Genomic DNA, 20,786 nt, shown 5'->3' on the forward strand with positions numbered 1-20,786 from the left:
AACTAACACCAAATATGCAATTTTAGGCATCTGCATCATCTATTCACCATAATTCATTATCATTAATCACTATTATTAGTGGAAGATTTAAAAAAATTAATTCTTTGAAGTTCATCTCTGAGATTTGCTGTGAGTTGGAGTAATTGCATGCCTAGTCAAAATACCTCTAAATAAAATAGTTAAATTTTGGCTGTATGAAAAGTAAAACAGCAGAATTAATTTTTTGCTTAGGAAAAGAAGAAGCAACTGTCTGAAGTTTCAGTGACAAAAGGGAATTGTTCTGATACAATGGCATGCTTTGAGCCAAACCAATTTTTCTTTTCTAAATAAAACATAAATTTTTATTCAAATTTAATTATTATATAATGAAAAACTGCATCTGTAGGAGTCAAATACCACATCAAATTTAATTATACTTTCCCACCTCAAAACATAGTCATTTGGATTTCAAAAGGAGAACTATGATGATAGTTTTAATTTAGCTGTAGAAATAGAAAGGATGGATACCCTGACAGCATTTACCTAAAATGAACTGTTCCTCCTGAACATCTTTCAGTAATACAGTAATTTAGATTGTTACGACAAGCAACTGAGATGCCTTGTACTCCCCACAGCAATTTTGAGATTAATTACATTACTGCTGCACTGATTATAGTGAGACAGTCATGCTATTCAATGGAATACTTTAAGTAAAATTAGTTCAAGGATATGGAGCTCTCATAGGTTCCCATGATGGGAAGCACTGAGCAATTTTCTTGACATAATGTTAAATAGTCCAAATTATGTGTGATGAACAGTCAGGAAGTTCAAACAGGCCCTTTGGCTGCAGTGAAAAATGTTTCAACAATGGATGATCCTAAACAAAAGGGAGCTGTTGCTGCTGGTTTCATGAATATCTGCTTTTTATCCCCTGCTCAATATGGAGAATAAACAAACAAATGTACTGAACAGAAATAGACCTTGTTAGATATAAAGCTGGGCTTGTCTCAAGATGGAAGTCTGGTAAGTTCCCAGGGCTTTGAGAACTGCTGTACTTTCCAGTGATTTAGAATTTCTGCTATACCCTTTTTAGTGTACTTATTTCAATGCTTTTGTTCTTAGCTATGTACTCATGTTACTGATTGAGATTTTATATGTGAGAGTGTATCTTCATTATGATGGGGTGCAGGTGTCTCTGATCGATACTGATTATTCGATGGAAGTTTCATCAAAAACTTATTGATTGATATGTGTCTACCCATCAGTGGTGTTTATTTGTGCAGTGTGTGTTGAGGTTTTCAAAGCTACCACAAATTTCTAGCATGTATTTCGTTTTTGAATGATCCCAGATAGGTGGATCTCTCAATCTTAGATAATATTACCTCCTCTGTGTCTGTGTACACAAGCACAGACACACACACACACACACATCTGCACACAGATGAAATTCATTATTACTTAGGAGTGTATGAATCATATACAGAATCAAAATAAGACTTCCAATGACCCTGAACAAATCGTCAAGCACAACATCACTTGTGTGGCTGAAATCAAAACCAAAACCTCCAAACATAATTCACGGTTGAGTTAAAAGGAATAATTTCCTGATCAAGGCATGGTGAATCACAGAAAAAGGATAAGGAGGTGTGATAAAGGAAATGCAGTAAAGCAAGCAGTTGAGACGAATCCTGATGATGAGCATCCTGGTATCAGTAAGAATGTTTTGGGTTTTTTTCTGACTGAATCAAGCAAACAGAAGTAGAAAATCTTCCAACTCTTTGAGTATGTTATTATGAAGGGCACAGTTTACCTGTAACTTTAACTCAAATTTTATGATACTTATGATGAAATATGCAATTTCATGATGTCATAAAACTAACTGAACTTGATGGGAGTTAAGTATTGGACTACTTTCTTCTTACAAGAAATGGCTTGCATGTGCTATGTACTACAAGCTGAGTGAACTACTGCATATTTGTAGTACATTTGACTGTATATTTGGCTAAAATTCCTGGGTCTTATAAACCATACTTTACTGCAGTGTGGGCTAGTTTCCTCTTTTTGTTGGTTTTGTCTTTGTCTGAAGTCAGAAATATCTGAAGTGGTCAAGAATAGTTGTTTCTGGAAGCTGATGAGGCCACTTATTTTTCTCTTGTAATTGATTGGGATATTGAACCTTTTTTTCAATAAAAGGCACATTATTCAGGGATGCCAGGCAGATGCTTTGTCTTACATTCTTCAATACAATAACTACAGTCATTTAGAGTTGATGAGGGAATCTCGTGAGCTTCTCTTCGGGCTGGTCAAAGCATTTCCTGTTGGTTCTTGGGAGAGTACTAGCAAAATAAGCCAAAAAAAGCAAAATTGTGTGCAAGTGGTTTCTTTGGTATAGCTAGCACCTCTTTTATTTGTTGATCTTTAATAATTGTCAGCTTATTGGGCAAATCTTTCCTTGTAATTTTAAAAAAATAATTGAAGATTAAATAAGGCAATGTGTACTTTTTTGTTGTGATTGGGAGGCAAAGATTGAGAGTCCTAGCTTAAACACTATCTACTGGCAAAGTGTTTTGAGATTTAATTGCAGTTGTAAATTATTATTTTGTATTTCGTCTGCTCTAAATGCATGAGTATGTCTCCAGGGTGCATGAAATACTATGTAACATAAAGATATCTTTTGAACATTTATCTGCAAAGATAATTCCTCTCCCATGTTTCTGTCACACAAACTTACCCTGTACTAAAGGCAACTATACAAGAAAATATGTGTTTTTCCTTGTGCTCTACCTGTTGACAAATAACTGATATTGGGGGCATGGATTGCTGAAACTCTGCAGTTGCTCTCAGTTTCAGCAGCATTACATCAAGAGGAAAATTTATACATCAGTTCATCAAATGAATGATACTCAGGCCTTTCTAGATCCAAGTTAACACCTCGATTTCTTACAGAAAGTACAGAAGGGATGTTGTCAGCCAAGACAGCAGCAACATGTATTTTTCTAAACCTAGTTTTTCAAGCAGACAGGTAGCTGTGTGTCATACCACATGAAGCTTTGGTGTGGCATTTCAGAGTGAGGTCTGTGTAAGATGTGCTGTCACAATGAGTTACGCAGATTCTTAATACAGAAGCTAAGGAGATTCACTCCTGTGTAAAGTGGTAAGGGGCACTAAAAGAAGGCAAAGTGCATTTCTGATGCTACCATAGTGTTCAACAGCAGAAAGAAAACAGCCTTGTGCAGCCTTGATTCGTGTGTAGCAAATGCTTTATGGAACCCACCAGGTTCAAACTGCCCTACAGTATTTTCTACAGTCTCACTGGTGGTACTCTATTAATGCCATTCCCTTGTGTTTAGCAGAGTCTCAAAAGCATCATTATTAGTCAGAGGGTGATAAATTGAGGATATGTGTTTCATACATTTCATGAAACTGCCTGCTGTACTATTATGCTGTGTCTGGTGGGAGAATAACAGGGCCATTTGATTTTTAGAAGTGATGGAGCATTAGGGTGCCCTAGACAAAAAGGAGAGGGGGAAAGTTAGAAAAATGGAAGATAATGCTGATTCCTTTCAGTTGCAGATTTTCTAAAACATTCATCACTCTCTGTGGACACTGCACAGCACAATGACGTGGGCTCAAAGACAGAATTTATCAACTATGATCTCCAGGTTCACAGATGTGTCTACTAAACAATTTTTAATGTAAGATATTTGGTATAGGGGCAAGGGACCAAAATATCCAGAACTGTATCTCCTATGCCTTCGTCAACAAAATTAATTCAATCAGCCTTCTCAAAACTACACTGACATAGGGTTTTGCAGAAATATTTTTCATCATAATATTGGAACTTGCCTTTACAAGCAACTGGAATTCTTGAGAGAAAATGGGTGACAGTATTTCCAAATGCATGATATCCAGTTTGACTAAACTGCATTCACTGGTTCATCACGTGGCTATAATATTATAACATTGTGAAATACAGAAATTCTATTAAAACCTGTGTTTTGAATATATTATTCTCCAGGTGTAGTGGTTAGTTGGAGTAATATAATTTTTTGTTAAGCCATGAAACGTCTTTCTGAAACAACTAACAGAGTATCTTATGTAGCTATATCTAGGATATGCACAGATTAATATAATTTCTAGCCTTTGTTAATTATTTGTTTGAAGATGATTTGTACTTAAGATTTTGAGGAAAACTGGATTTCTTTTATTTGGAATCGAGAAGTATAATTACATTTTTTTAAAAATTGCATATGTGAGCATCAAATATATTTGATAATTTAAGCAATAAATTGTTCATGTGATTTTTTTAATAGATATGTCAAACTTCTGTTATGTTTGGATACCTCATCTGTAGATGTTAGTAGTTTCTATTTCATTATAGCATCAGAAATATTTTTGTAACACTGAAAGTAGTGAACTTTGTGACAGAATACTGTCCTGAATTGTAACTGTATAGCTAAGGTTAAATATATTTGATATAGGTTGATATTTGAGCATGTATGTGAACAAAAGCATGAAAAGAAGTAGATTAATTACTGATTATAAATATGCTAGAATATCCTGTCAGAGAAAAGAGCCACGGTGAATTGTGACTTTTAGAAAGTCTGTATTCATATCTGTTACAGATTTCTGTTGAGATTTCAGAAGTGAGGATTAAAATAAAGAGTGCACAGTGCACACCATTAGACAAAAAAAAAAAAGCTTGACAATCTGAGTTATATTACAGCTGTGACAGCAAAAACAACTTGTCTTTGGCTTTGGGCACATAAATGAATTAAACTATGGCAATTCAAGATGTTGCGGAATTGAAAAAGCTGAAAATTGTAACACATCTGAAAATCAAATTAGTGTCCAACCCAAGAGTAGAAAAATGTATGCCTGTAGAAATAAGGGCTAATTTTCCCATACCTTCATTGTGTTTACTTATTTTCCTCACAAATTTTCCAATGCACAGCTTGTTTATCTAACATAGCTGCTTTTATGGAATTTGCTTGAGGTTTATGCCTCAGGCTTTGCCTCTGTGAATCCATCACACAGGCATATTGATGCCCTATTTGATGGTTACAGCTGATTCTTCACCTGCAATGCACTGGAACTAGAATATAGAACTTGTTTTGTATAAGGAAAAAAATTCATTTGTGTTAAATGACTTACTGTGAGTATTTGTGCTTGTAATTCAAGTAGGTGATGTCCAAACAGATATGCAGTTTCCATGCTAGAATGTTGTTTGATATGACTGTAAAGGACAAAAGAAAAACAGGTCACAGAAGTTTTTTCTAGCTGTCAGTTTTCAATAAGATTAAGAAGGGGCTGTTTCCTACCAAAGGGTTTCCCTTTCTGGGGTGAAAACTTAAAGTAGCTCAGAGGACTTGAGACACTTGAGAGAGTCAATATTCATGAGCTCGAATTGTTATCAATTGCACCATCCATAATCTAGACTTTTACTTCAAAAGTTTTAGTTTTGTGTATCCAAAGATAACCACAGAAGAATGAATTGAGTATAAACTGATTCATCACTATCCGCATCAATCTGAAGACAGGCCAAAGCAATAACTCTGTGACAATTATGTGATCTGTTTTTTAGGACTACTTTTATGATCTTAAGCTGCAAACTAGTTGTGATAACTTAAGTAAAAGTTTGATGAACTCCTCCATTGTCCTTCACTGCATGCAAGAAGAACAAATATGGACATTTTGTGAAGGCTTCATATGAGAGTCATTCTTCTAATAGAATTTGGGAGAGTGTGAGAGTGCTATTCATAAACTCTGTTTTCAAAAGTAGCATGCTTATGAAAAACATTGAAGTTTAAAGTAAATTTGAAGTGTACCATTTTGTATGACAACCTTTGTCAAAAGGAGGACCTTGGTTTGCATCTCAAAGACAGCTTGATTGTTGAAAAAGAATTGTATTTGTAAACTTCACACCAGGTATGTGCTTACCTACAGCTGGATTACAATTGCATTTGAAACTTAATGTGCAGAGTGTGAAATCTTGGACCTATAAGAATTGAACTTACTGAAGTAAAAAATTTTTATTGTTTTTTTTACTTCGGAGGTTCCTTTTCTGTGTCTAGAAGACCTCAGTGTCGTTGTATTGCACCTGCACCCACTTTTAAATATGAGACAGATATAGAACTTCAATTTAGGAGGAAACTGGAGGAATAAAAAAATACAAAGATGTAGAGGCACTTGGTGTGGGGGATCACAAACTGCATCTACTAAAATCCTGTATGGATATCAACTAGGAAGGACAGGATTTTACCATGCATTTGGATGGAGTGGGGTGAAGCATTGCCATAATGGGAAGAATTTGGTTTAGAAGAGAATGGGGTATAAGTATAATCTTTGTCTTAATCTTTGTCTGAACAAGGAGTGGGTTTCCTCATTTGGGCCATATGGATAAGGGCAAAGCTGAGGTCTGCGTGAGCCACTGGATTCCTGTTGGCTGGAATTACTACAGTACAATATAAGGTGATACATTTCTGTAAATCACGGTCTCCTGTGATTTTCTAATTTCTTTTAATTTATCCTTATTTATTCTCGTCTGTCTTTGGAGACAGCTGCTTTTGTAGGCTGATAATACTACTGTCTGTTTAAATCCAGACGCTTCATGGAATCTTTCTTAACTTTAATAAATGTTGATCATTTTGGTTAAAGATTCTCAGTTACTTATTTGATGTTAGTACAGCACATAAGCTAAGGCTCCTAAGGTAGCCTTGTGGTTGCAGGTCAGCAGCTCCACCTAAAAGCTAGCAGATGCAACTGAGAGGTGGTATTCCCTCCAGCAGGCTGTGTGGACAGCTGGGCTGCCAGGACAGGAGGGGAGGCTTGCCTCTGCAGCAGACTCCCTAGAAGCATAGTGAAAATCCAGTCCAACTTAGTGAGCACGTCTTACTGACAGGAGTTGTGTCTAGAGAGTGACTTTTTCTTGTTAAGAGGGGTAGGTTTTTTGCCACTCATAATTAGTGTGCATTTTTACTGTTGTTTTTCATTGTGAGGCTTGTGATTATAGAGAGGGGAGATAGTCAGCTAGCTGTTCAATGTTCCTATGGACATCATATTGGTTTCCATTTGCACTTATATTTTCTAGTGTTTTCTGCTAATTTAGTTTCAGATGTCCTAAACAAGACTCTCCCTTGGGTGCATTTGCAAAGTCTAGTAAATCATACTGCCAGGAAGTTTCTTGTGCTATTAATTTTAAATTTCCTCCTTCACAATTTCATTCCATTACACCAAGTATGCATTTCCTGTATTTTCCAAATAATTCCTTCCTCTTCTGTGTGTTTATACTTCTCACATACTTGCAGTAATTGTCTCAGTCCAGTTATTATTTCATTACCATAGTCATGCTTACCTCTTTTAACCTTTCCTTGAATCAGTTGAATTGTGTCCTTTATCAGTCCATGTCTTTATGTTATCTTAATTTGACAAGATGCTTCTGATCAAAAGATTCCCAGTATTTCATGTCTGTATGACTCTTTTTAAATACTTGTGACTCATAGAGCACACAATCAGTTTAAGGCAGAAGTTATCAGCCGCTGTTGTAAAAACTCTTGACTATGTGCTAGTTTTTATTGCAGGTTATTTACCATTGGAGTGTTTGTGGTCATGCAGAACAACTCAAGCACTAGATAAACATATATTTACCAGTCAACTTTGCCATACTCAGATGTGCCTACATGTAGACAGTGTCCTATTACCTCGATGACCTGTACCTGGCATAAGGTCATATGCAGACAGCCTCTTGTATGTATGAAAGAAGTGTTGTTACTTATTATGCTCTTGACTTGCAAAGTTCCCATTAAACACTTCTCTGTTTCTGGTAGGTGGCTTTTTGCCAGATGTTATGATGTGTACATTATAGTGCATCCTATCCAAACCATCTACCCCATTCCCAAATTGTGAATCATTAGTTAGCCTTCCAGTGTGAGTAATCTCTGTGGACAGCTGTGGTCAGGTCTTGGTTATCCTCCAAGCCAGAGTGGTATGGCATGTGAAAACAGAGGTTTTCCATCAGTTGTTTGCTCTTAATACTTCATACATTAGGGCCTATGCCTGGTCAGTTTACTCCTGTGGTCATGGGATTTTGGTTCACAGCACTGCATGAGCAGCAAAAATATTTTGAAACAATCTGATGCATGTGCACCCAGGAAGGAAGAATGTGGAAGAATGCTTAAAAGTACTGCTACCTAAGCATATACTACCTACCTGAGAAGGGACCTGCCTGGTGAAAATATCACATGGAAATTCAGAGCCTATCTAGAACAGCACATTCCAAAACACAGGTGCTATGATGATGGGCAAGTCTGGAAAACCCTAAGATAGGTATGTTCCTTAAACACAATGTGTATGTTTCACAAGGCATTCTTTTGGTTTTGTTTTGTAGCCTAACAGCAGTGGTCAAGTAGTAGGGAAAGTGCCTGGCCATTTTACTCCAGTTTTGGCACCCTCTCCCCATCACAGTGCGGTGCGACCTGTGACCCTGACCATGACAGATACTAAACCCATCACTACATCCACTGAAGGTGAGGCATCTTCACCTACAGCAACCAGTAAGTATTTCTTTAGGAAACAAAAAATGTCCGTCAAAGATTTGATATGATTTCAAATTGAGGCCAGAAAAAGGCGCCTTTTCCTACTATTTGACCAAGTGGGTGCTCATCATTTTATATGGAGAGCAAATATGATCTGACTGCAAAGCTTTTCCTCCCAAAATTTCAACTTACAGCTCATGTTACATGAACCAAAGCTTGTGACATGACAACCAAAATGAAAGGGAAAAGCCTGCATATTTGACCACTATTCAAGGAAAAGAAAATGTGTTTTTTTCATCTGAGGTGGACATTGTTCCGACATTGAGAAGCACACCCAGACAGTAAGGTTTTACAATGACCCACAAATGGAATTCCAAGCAGGGACTGGATAATATGCTCCTCAATGAACTTTCCTACAGAAATCAAACCTTGTTACAAGGCATACTGAATCCGAGCTATGATAATTGCATGTTAATATAGGTTGTGTCGTTTTTAGCAAAAACAACTGTTGTGGCAAAAGAAAATTTCAATTCCTTGTCATATCTACAAGGAATGGTAGATCCACTATTTGTGCTTAGTTTTTTAAAATAGAAAATAGCTCTTTACTAAATTTAGGGTCATGTTATTTGTCCTATTATCTTCAATGGAATTGCAGGTCTAGAAATAAGGGCAAATATCTAGACTAATTTCTTCACTTCAGAGTATTCATAATCAGTGGTGCAGAATGTTGCTTTCTAATTGTGTTCTGCATTTCTGTTGTCCTTGAACTTTTATTTGGAGATGGCCAGTGTTACCAGCATTTATCAGAGTGGTGAAGATTTTTAGGAGACACTTCGAGATTCTTGGAAAAAAATCTTAACAGTCTTTAAAAGTATTAGTCTCTTCAGGGCTTTTAACATTCAAATTACTTTTTCTAGACCTATTTAATATTTGAATTTCAAATGCGTTCCCTAACTGTTGGTCTGTCATTAATGGAGGCCATAAACTATTCTTTTCAGGTGTTATACTACTTCAAAACTTTTCATTAGAATCTGAGGCAGAGATGAGACTCAAAGGCATAAGATGTAAAGGAGGAAAAAATAAGCATTTTTTATAAAAGGATAGTAGTTTTGGAGAAACTACTGACCAAGTATAAAAAACCAATATATAGAGAGAGATTTATGGAAGCATGTTATATACCCTTTCTCTATATTAGCTTTGTTAAGAGGTAGTAGAGTCTACCTGTAGCCCCACTGGTGATCTGTGGTACTGTTTTATGACCTTTTAAGAAGAGTTAGTTTTAGCAGCAAAGTAGAAACTTTTGCTCTAAACATTTGCACCAGAAGAGAAAACTGAGAAATTTCTTGTACAGTGTCAAGAATTTGTGGCTTCATTTTGCTTTGACATGATTGTGCTTGGCCTACACATGTCTCTTAGATGAGGTCAGGGTTTCTGATAAAAATGGCAAAAAAACCCACAGTAAATGCTAGAACTGTTTTGGGATGTTTTCTTGTAATATGACCTTAATCATCATTATAGAAAAACATGCCTAATCTGTACATTGTCCTTCTACCAAAGGAATGATTTTGACTATATTTTCCAATTCAGGCATCACCCAGTTTCTTCTGCAATTCATGGGAACCTGAGTAGCTGATTCCTGCTGAACCTTTAGAACATCTTGGCTTTGATACTTAAAATAAAGCTTTCTCATGCTTCCATAATAGTTTCCAAGTAAATTCTTGCCACTACAGCACATAAGTAATAAGAGAAAGAATGCCTATGTGCAAATTTTATTTGAATGTGGCTGCATTGCCTGCAAGATAGTGTATAACATCTCACTTGCTCAGCGTGTTATGGCTTTCAGAAAACTGCATAGTCTATCTCCTAGCCTAATAAAAGCCTAGTAAAGGCTTTTGACACTGGATTGCTAACTGTAAGAGCATAAAAAATGAAGAAATATAGCTTACTGTTGAAGAAAATAACAATAAAATGAGAGATCATGTCCTTTTGATATATAAATTATATATGAATACAAATAAACTGTATTATCAGTCATAATAGGTTCACCACAAAGATCACTAACGTTAACTTGATGGGAAAATCAACACTAAATGTATATTGTGGCACAGTTTTCCTTTTATTTGCGGTGACTGATTGATTGGTTCAAAATATATATAGTTATATATTTATACAACTTGGACAAAAAATTAGTGTTATTATTCAGTGTGATGAAAATAAACTGGCAAATAATTAGCACTGCTTTTCATTCTGAAGTTTTATAGCAGATTTTTGTTTAACGAGAATGAATGTCAGGCTTTAATAATATTTGGGGAACCCTGTGGCCTCCATCATGATTTCCTTCTAATAGTTGGTTAGTTCTTATGACGGCTTTTTAGTAAAGTCTGTTTATTGTATATATAATTTTTATTTTTTTATTTTTTTAATGAATGCATTTTGCCATGTGAACTTAGTATTAGCAGGCCAGTGTTACAAGTACTCTCATCTAGCATCTCATTGGCATGCTTGTATGTGTCTGTCCAGTTTTAGTGGTTTTGCTACTACATCTTTGCCATTTTGCCAGCAAGTTTCCAGGTTGTAATGCTACAGGCTGCTGTGTGGATATCTCTGCACTGGGAAGTTGAATAAGACCACCTAACTAATTTGATAAGTGCCACTAAAAGACATGACATGGTAAAGATTTCTAGGAATTACTGGGAGAGACCAGACAGGAATCTGTCCTATAGGTGAAGGATCCATTCATTCCCTGTAGCTAATCCCAACATCACTTGAATTCCCTTTCTCAGAAATTGATTTCTTCAACCGTCTGTAACAGGCAGCAAGAGAATTATTTTAGTAGTTCCTCTCAGAAAGTAATGTTTTCTGATGTATGGCGGAATTAAATTTTTACTATTATATTGCACAGTAATAATTAGCTCCCTTCTTAGGAAAATATTAATAAGATTATGTCCCATTACTGCAAAGATTCATTTCATGCCACATAAGTAAACCAAACTTTTTATTCTACTTTATATTGTTCTTTTACAGTTTGGTGTTTTCTTGGTAAAAACGGGGCCTTTACAGAAATGAAAACAATGCAATAATGAATATTTTCTCTCAGCATTGTAACTTCAGTGATTTCACAGTTACTTTAGATTTGTATAATGGAAACTAAAAGTGTGATTAGTTCAAATAAATTATGAAATAATTTCAAAAGATTAATCAAAGGAACTACTATTGTCAAGAGACATCATGATTTAGACATGCAGCTTCCATTGAAGTTTATAGGAATTTATTGAAGCCTTTCCAAAATTGATTGGATATTTCTTTTGCTTTCTCTTAAAGAAAAGCCAAAGACACATCCTATATATTGCAAAATCATAACTCTGGATCTCTCATATTTGTACTGTACCTGCACAAGGTAATAGATATGATAGGTTGGTATTTTTATCAATATCTTTTGTTCTTCCTTAATCAGCCTACACAGCCTCAGGCACATCCCAAGCCAATCGATATGTGGGACTAAGCCCAAGAGACCCATCCTTCCTACACCAGCAACAGGTGGGCAAGTTTCACATAGGTGTAATGATAACAGAGAAGCTTTTGTACCTTCCTACATGCTGCCACTGGTATCTTGGTTTAGACTGAGATCTTCAGGGTTTCGTGTGAAGACGCTTACTCAAAACAAATTGAATGCTTTAAGAAATATCAATTTAGCCTATTCTTTGTTTCTTAGATTTGTCCCATCTTAAGGAACTCCTAATATGTTTCTTTCAATATTTTATTTTTCAGTTCATACATTTAATCTTTAGCAGGATTTTAGGAAGTAGAAGGAGGTGTTTAAGAAACAAATACTAATTTCAAAATCAGTTTAAAAATAAAAAAAAAGCAAAAAATACAGCTTATTATTTCCAAGTTATTTTGTTTTCTCTTCCTCCAGATGTTTAACATGTTTCTTCATTTTAGTTTTAGAAGATCAGTTATAAAACTGAATTCTCAAGGCAACCCATCATCATTTCTAGTGTAATAGGTTTAAATTGGTCTGCTGATTTCAAATGTGATAAAACCACGTTTTTGTTCTAGTTTCTTACATCATTTATATTTCAAGTAGCATTTTAAATTTCACATCTCATTAATGCTGTAAATTTAATGCAAATGAAGTGTTTACCCAAACTGTGAAACTATACAGCTGAGATTAATGATGGCATACAAATAAATTAGCTGCAGTCGGTAGCAAGGCCATGCACATACAGAAATGGTACATTACAAAAATAAATTCAGACCCTTTAGAATGTTAATGTACTTTATGATGGGTTTGTGTTCCTCTTAGATCTTAACAGCAGAGGACTTTGAAATTCACAGCATGTAAAATGCTACAAGGAGGAAAGCTGTATGTGGCATTAAGAAAGAGGGTGTTAAATAGGCCTTGGTATTTGTTGTACTGTATTTTCTTTTTCTCAGACTTGTGTTCCTGTCAGCAGTTTATATACATTTTTGTTTCATTTTTCGGTAAAACCTTCCTGTTCTGCATTGTTGAGATATAGCTGACTGTGCTTCAGCTGAAACTCCCTATCCATACCCACTCCCAGGGCAAAGAGACAGAATGTCCACTTTAAAGGTCACCACATGCCGAGTTCAGAGAAAATCATAAAGATGATAATTTATACAAAATAGCTGATGCATTGCAAACTATTTTTTTAACTAGCAAGACCTAAATTCAAACATCTGTATACTTTTATAAAAATATGTAATGACTATTAGGGGGCTTTCCAGCCATTAATATCGCAATAACTTTTCTGACATATAGTTTTGTTGGATTTTTTTTTAACCTCTCAAAGATTTTTTTTTTATGAAATGTGCTATAATTAATATGACATTAATTTTTTTTAAAGGTACACTACATATGATAATTGTTTTTAAGGGACACTCAACACCCCTCTTTTTTACATCCAGTGAATATGATTTGTGGAGCTCTTGTGAAGTTTTATATAGTATTCTTTGAAATATCTCTGACATCCTGTTGATTTAGGGATGTGCAATAATTTTTTCCCCTCTGTATTTTTGGACAAAATATTTTTCTGCAGATTGCTTCTGCTCAGGCCTACTCCACCTGCCAAGCTTTTTGAATGACTTCTACACTTCCCATCACATGCCAGAAAGTAGTAGAAGCATATTTATTTTTTTCCTGGCTACATTTTGACATATGTATTGCTAATGTTTTGCATCTTGTATTTATTTTTGTCTTTGTGTAGATCAAAATAGATTTCAAAATTTCAGCAGTGTCTTTGGAACATCAAAGTGAGAGGGATCTCAAAGGTCTTTGGTGTTTGCATGCTTCACATGGTACACCCCTTTCATGGTAAAACATGTGGCCAAATGTCTTAAAGGGAAGGGAAACTAAGTTAGATCTCACATGCACTTCAGAAGCAGAAAAATTATTTAATGCCACTGTGCAAAACCAATGTTCTACTCTCTAAAGTGTATTGCTTCATAGTCTCATTATATTAATGCAACAGCATCAGTTGGTGACCACTGAGCCAAGTGGTATATTTAAAAATATCACTGTTTTATTGTCCTTGCTCTTAGCTCACTATTCTCTTCTATCATATGCAATGGACACATCTGGGTTTGCCTGAGTGTGTTTGTGTGCGTTTGTGTGTATGAATGCCTACACATATGTAGACAATTAAGGAGTACTATGTACAGCTGAAACCATCTGAACGAACAGAATTCCTAAAGTAGAATTTTTTTTCAGATGGATAAAAATGGACATCTCAGTATATATAGGTGTGTTTCTAATGAATTAGTTACCTTCATTCTGAAGGTGACATACAGAGATTACAGACTATATATATGTATATATATGTATGTATATGTACACACATACACACATACATAATACTCAATAAGGTAGAACACTGAGATTGTCTAAACAATTTTAGTAGAGCAAAGGTTATCCTTTGGTAAGGCAGAAATGGGATTGATTTACTATGTCCTTTCATTACTTTACAACAATTTAAAATAGAGCACTCTTCTTGTGGCAGATTTTAAATGCATTTGCTTTAAAGCAACCCATGATGAATGAAAAGAAAAATCAAGGGGTATGTGAAATAAGGCAATTAATCATTTTGTATTAGTGGAAAGAAATTTTCAATTAGAAAGCCAGTGGTTTTAGTTCCAGAGAGTTCTTTTAAACATTCCCCACATCCTGTAATGCACAGTGACCCCTCAAGAATAAATATTGTCACCGGTACCTTTTTTACTTCATTGGAGGAGTCTTTATGAAGATTTATTCTCTCTGGTTATGAGAAATATTGGCATGTACCCTTAAGTACCTTTTGTTGCTGTTAAAAAGAACCATTATGTAGCCCATTTAAGTTACAGTAACCACTATAAATTTAAAAGTTACACATGTATTTTGCAACATACGCTCACATGGAGTCCTGACAAAGTGATAGCTTGCTAGAAGATTCCAGTGAATAATGTATAGGAGAGTGCACCCGAAATACTCACATGTACATGGGAAGCACTGAATAAAACTTTGAAAGACAATGCATAATAGGGCCAGTGGGAGAATTTGTTGGCTTTTACTGGTCTGGATACTGTGAAATTGTAATGTTACATGCATTACTTAGCCTGTGAGATTGATAGTTAGAAAGACCAGATCCTAATGGGGAATTATACTATGGACTATGCAGTCCATATCCACTTTTGATGCACTAGCTGGTGGATCTTCCCATTATTTGCCTTGAAATGCCATATTCATGCTGTGGCATGAATAGTTAAAAAAATACATCTTGCTTCAGTGGCATTTGGAGAGTCATATGTATTTTGGCATTTTCTTGTAAAAAAAAATAATATCAAACCTCCTCTGTCTATTAGAAATTTCTAGTGACCACTTGTTTTTCTTTTTTTTATTCATCATCAGCTTCTAAGAGCTGTCAAGTGTTGATAATGTAATTATCAGGAGGAAAACTATGGGAGAGGGACATGGTAAGAGCTAGTACCTGAATGAGAAAGTTCTTCTTATTTCAGCAGTGGCCATTGGTGGAAGTATTTTCTGAAGGCAAATCTACTGCTGACTGTTCTTTATCTGAGAAACTTCCTAACTAAATTAAACAAAATAAAAGTTGGGTAGTTTGCAGTTATATCAGTGCACCTTCATCTGCCCCTCCCACCCTTAATTTGCTTTTATTGAAGATTTGTGGTTTCTAAACCAAGACTAGAGGAAGAAAAGCAACAAACCAATGAACTGAGGAAAGCCAGTCAAATTCAAACTTCTATAAGTGGACACAATTCCTTGCCAGAGTCTAGTTAAAGTCATTTTAGTGGCAGGATCATTAGTTCAGTAACAAAGTCTTAATGATCAGGATTCTCATGTTTATATGATGACATTTCTTTAGCCTGCTTGTGCCATGGTTCTCCTCATGGATTTATTGTGGTATTGAAATGATAAACACTTAGAGACAGGTTATGTTGTTTCTGGCAATAATGCTAGAAAGTTGCCAGAAATACTAGTCATATACTTTGCCTGTGTAAACAGTTTAAAAAGATGGATGGATGGATGGATGGATGGATGGATGGATGGATGAAAACGTAGACACTTGTATTTATTGCAGGTGTAGATGAACGATATCACAAAAATATAAGGTTTCTGTTGGAGTGAATGAAATAACTGCAAGGTTTTTGTTCTTCACCATTTAATTTTAGTGCACCTCTGGGCCTTGTATGGATGATTCTATTTTTATTTAGAAAACATAAATAAATGAAATAGCTATGAAGGTTGTTAGCAATTATCTCTAGAACTTTCCTGTCATTGTGCTAACTAACCCTGGCCCAATTGCTGAAGAGTTAATGAACTCTTCCAATCTTTGCACTGATAAACCCAGGGGCATGGTTTTCACTAAACCTTGCACTTTCTGGGTATGGTATGTTGCATTCATGATTTTCACACAGATTTTAAAATTATAAATGAGACCTTTTGAATGTACATAATAAAAAGGTCTCCAAAATGATTAGAAAACTATAGATAGCTTTTTATTTCCTACAAACAGCTTCCCTGTCTCTTCAGCAGAAAGTCATTCTTACCAGGTGCATCCTTTAGTTACTGAGCTGCACGGTTCAAAATGTAGTTCTCTTCATACTATTAATCATGGAAATTGTGAACTTACATGTCCACTGAACACAGAGTATTTGTTTACAAAATGTTTTGGGTGGATGTTACTTTTGCATTCAGCAGCAAGCTGAAAGAACACAGGCGGACTCCTAAAGAGAACTTGTCAGTAAAGTCAGGAAACAGGTTATCAACACTTAGCCTGTTCTTATTGTGTCCCTTATCATAATTGACAGTTTGACGTAAAACTGGGTCACATGATTGCCAGGGAGGTATGTAAATGGCTAAGAGGTCACCTTTCACATATGCTTTCTGGAAAGGAAACACATTTAAAGGAAGTTTCAGTCCGAACAATGACAATATGCAAATATTAAGTTTTATGGGCTTTTCTCAACTAAGAGGAGCCATAGCAGTCTCCTAGTAAATGTTACAAAATACAATTCTTCTTTCACTAGCTACCACAGAAGCTAGAATTGAATGTTAGTCTTAGCCATTCTTAGCCAGTCTTTAGATACAAGATTGCAAAATGTGTTTAAATACTAACTCTTAAAAATGTTTCACACTATCATTAAAGATCGAGCTGTAGGTTTATAATGTATGTGTGATTTGCATACTTAAAACACTGCAGGATGGCTGTGCTTGCAAGGTGCTGCTTAAACTGTGAAGACAGCTATAGTAAAATCTAGCACTTGAGTAGAACTTCACATCAGTATGTCTCACAGTTCTGGAAAGTGCAAAACAAAATCAATTTCCTGGCATTTTACAAAACAGAAGCACTTAGTCTACTGCTTTGTAAATCTCCAGGCCTGTGTCCACTTCTAGGCTTGAGTCCCCTTCCCATAAAACACCTGAGGTGAGTGAGGGAGTTGCCCTGCCTCCCAGGAGAAATGTATGCAGCGGGCTTTGTGCTTCTGCTGCTTCATGAGTGCAGCAGCAGGGATGTACCACAGGCATAAGGGCAGAGCCTAGGATCCAGGACTAGGAAAATGGCTGGGCTACCTATGAGGATTCCTCATCTCCTGCAAGGCTGGGCATCCTTTTCCACTTCATAATATAGACTCATCCTCTTTTTTTTTGTGGTTAAATGAGAGATAAACAAGAAAATCCTTGATAATGTTTTGAGGATGGAAGATGTATAGTAGTGAGGTTCCTGTGGCTTGCCTTGCTAAAAAACCACAGAACTGTGGACTGAAGGTCAAGTCTGTTCAACAGCCTTCTAGGAAAGACTTTTAACCATGTCATATGTCAAGTCAGGTAATCTATTTTTCATTCATAACATACATTTGATAAAATTAGTAATGTTTTCAGCAGTTATTAGGTACATCTTGAGGACCATTTTTATGTACCTCTACTGAGGAATATAAGTTTTCTCAAGTTTTTCCTGACTCTTCACATATCCTACAGAGAAACCTTTAGATGGCTTATAGTGGGTAAGAGTGACTGTGCCTTCTCATCTCCAGCTAACACTGTGGCACGATTTTAGAGGTACCTGGGTTACTCTGAGGAGAATAACTAGACAGAAAGCATTCACTATGGCTCCAGACAACATAAAATACTGTAATTAAGTGCCTTATGTCCTTCCAAAGCTTGGTACTCATGTCAGGTCTGTGTACCCAAGCTTTCCCTGCTGGGCTGTCTGGACATCCTCCAAAGGCAGCCTCCCACTGCTGCTGTGAACAGACTTTTTCCATCTAATGGAGCCCAGGCTTACAGAATTCTATTAAATTCGGCAGTATTTTTACCCAGAAAGCACTCAACACAGGCACAGGATGCAGATTTTTCAAGTGATATTTCTAAATCTTAGGTCTGCAGAGATCTTTCAATAAGAGTGACCTGGGAGAGGAAGTTTTACATGAGAGTGATTTTTAAAAAATAAAAATTCTAGGCAGGTTAATTCTTAAAGACAATGGGACAGCCATGTAAGCCTACTGAGGAGTGTGGAGCAGCAGTTTTTAACATTGGGAAGGTGTATTTTGGTACAACTATATACAGCCCTGGGCTTGTCACAGAGCCAGTTGTCATGCAAACCCACACCTCCCCATGGTGTTGTATGTGAATTGAGATACACATGACTGTATGTAATAAGAAGCATGTCATTACTAACATTTATGAAATATATTGCAAAAGCTTTGTGGTGCCTTCTTAATGATAAATTTAACACATTAACTGTGTTTGGGGAAGGTTTTCATACAGACTGTGGGAAGAATACAGTGATTTAGTGCAGAAGCTAATTTACTGAAATGCAATATATCAGTCTCTTATTATTTTCCGCAAATGGCAAATGCAATTAAGTTCTGTATAGCAAGCTAAGTGCTTGCCAGATTTCTGAGTTAGACCTAAGTGAATATAATAATTTGGTAACACTAAGCTTGTGATTTTAGTATATATTTTTAATGGTTCTAATCAGCCAAAGGTCTTTTATTCATAGATTTTATATTTTGTGAAGAAGTAAAAGGGTGGGATGGGTGGGAGGGTTTAACCTTTCAGTCTTTTGTTTCAGCTGCAAGTGAGTTTTTATAGCTAAGTTTTGAATCTTTAAAACATGCATTTGTAGTAAAGATGATGACATCCTTAAGATAATAGCAGAAATATGTCTACTGTACATTGAGTAACTGGGCTGACATATTCTATCTATATGTTTTCATTATTAAAGTCAGGCTTAGGATCCTGTTTTGTTTAGTGACTAAATCAAATGTTTACTTATCCATTTCTTTAAACATGTTTGGTATATTATTCACAGTTACCTCTAGCAAAATTTTTAACTGTATGTTTCCTTTTCTGGTTAATTTCATGTGATTTAGTCATGCTTTTAAATGGCCTTTAGAAGGTCCCTTGGAGTTCTTTAGATAACAAACAAGAAACAATCCTTATGAAAACATCAAAGACTAACATTTCCATTTCTCAGACCTTAACAGCAGGAAGCTTATTAGTCTAACATCCAGACAGGGTCAGGTTTGCAATATTGTCTTGTCCTCAACATTTGTATTTTTCAGGAAAAGACTGCAATAAATTGCACTTCTGTGAAAACAGTTTATTGTAGTTTGTTTGCTGTAGCCTGTGCTATCTCAAGAATGTGAACATGGATAGAGAAAACTAAAATGCATTGAATGCAATCAAACTCAGCAACATTATCTTCAATTAAGTGTTTAATCATATATAATAGTACAGCAATTTATATAAACATGACTATACAGAGGATAAAATGTATATTTTCTTCAGTAGCCAGATAAGCTCACTTTTCTTAAGCTTAAAAATAAGCAGCATATATTTTCAATAAATCTGCTAACACTATCAGGCAGCTGTTAAATAAACAGAGCTGCTGAGGGTTGCTCGAACAATCTGTGAAGGCAGAATTGACAATTTGAGGATCTGGGAAGAATTTGTTTCAGCTAATATTTAGTACATTCCTCATTATATTAAAATGCAGTAAAGTATTTTAAATCCTACTATTCTGAGTCTGAACAAGATTAGATTATTTTGTCACCTCTTGCTAGGTAACACCATTTTCAGTAACACTAGATTAATAAACTTCAGTTATAAAATACCTTTACTCTTCTTAAATAGCAAGATAACAACATACAGTTTGTTTAATTTTGGAAAATTTTCTATAAATTGCATGTCTTCCATGATTCACAAAGCATGCTAGATGATATTTATTATATCTTACCTTACTCAATACACATTCTATAGAGCATTGCTTAAAAAAACAGCATAATTATTTCCTTTCTTAAAGTATCGCACTATTGATTATTAACATTTCCTTTTATTCCAGCTCAGTTTGTTCTAATAATGGCTAATTGCTCTGTGCTACACACTAGTTACTCTTTTATGCTTTATTAATAGAGGATCATATTAAAGTAGCGTTATATTAAACAAGTCTATAGGCATTTATTTCTCAGAATAAGTTATTTTGCTTTATTTTTGAAAGTTACTTCTTGGGAAAGTAAGACTTTTGCCATGTACAGTAGTAGTTTGCATGTATTCATTTAAATACTAAAAACTGTAGTGTGCTCGATCCATATCTGACTGCTAGGTTTCAATTGACAGCTGAGAATTTGTGACTGGACCATGAATCAAAACGGCAGGCATTTATACCCCAGTGCCAGTGAGGATACATTGGGAATTACTTGGCAAAGGTAACATTTTAATTATTTCCACCCCTACACCACCTCTAAAAAAGTTTC

At 35.5% G+C, this 20,786-nt stretch overlaps 1 protein-coding gene across 6 annotated transcripts in view; it reads left to right on the plus strand.

Moving 5' to 3' along the window:
* The window catches only part of NFIB (nuclear factor I B), a 170,113-nt gene that overhangs the window by 132,014 nt on the left and 17,313 nt on the right, over window positions 1–20,786 (plus strand). Inside the window, exons 9-11 of one of the 6 annotated variants that reach the window (XM_005522671.3) lie at window positions 8,366–8,531; window positions 11,968–12,050; window positions 20,650–20,738. In XM_005522671.3, coding sequence (XP_005522728.1) covers window positions 8,366–8,531; window positions 11,968–12,050; window positions 20,650–20,738 — 338 coding nt within the window. The remainder of the gene's footprint in view (window positions 1–8,365; window positions 8,532–11,967; window positions 12,051–20,649; window positions 20,739–20,786) is intronic. The other 5 variants (XM_005522672.3, XM_014252275.2, XM_088053978.1 and 2 more) reach the window with 5 other exon arrangements.

Source organism: Pseudopodoces humilis, chromosome 4 (assembly GCF_049639895.1).
Source record: "Pseudopodoces humilis isolate 2021_Gansu_Grassland_sample_001 chromosome 4, ASM4963989v1, whole genome shotgun sequence".
Lineage (NCBI taxonomy): Eukaryota > Metazoa > Chordata > Aves > Passeriformes > Paridae > Pseudopodoces > Pseudopodoces humilis.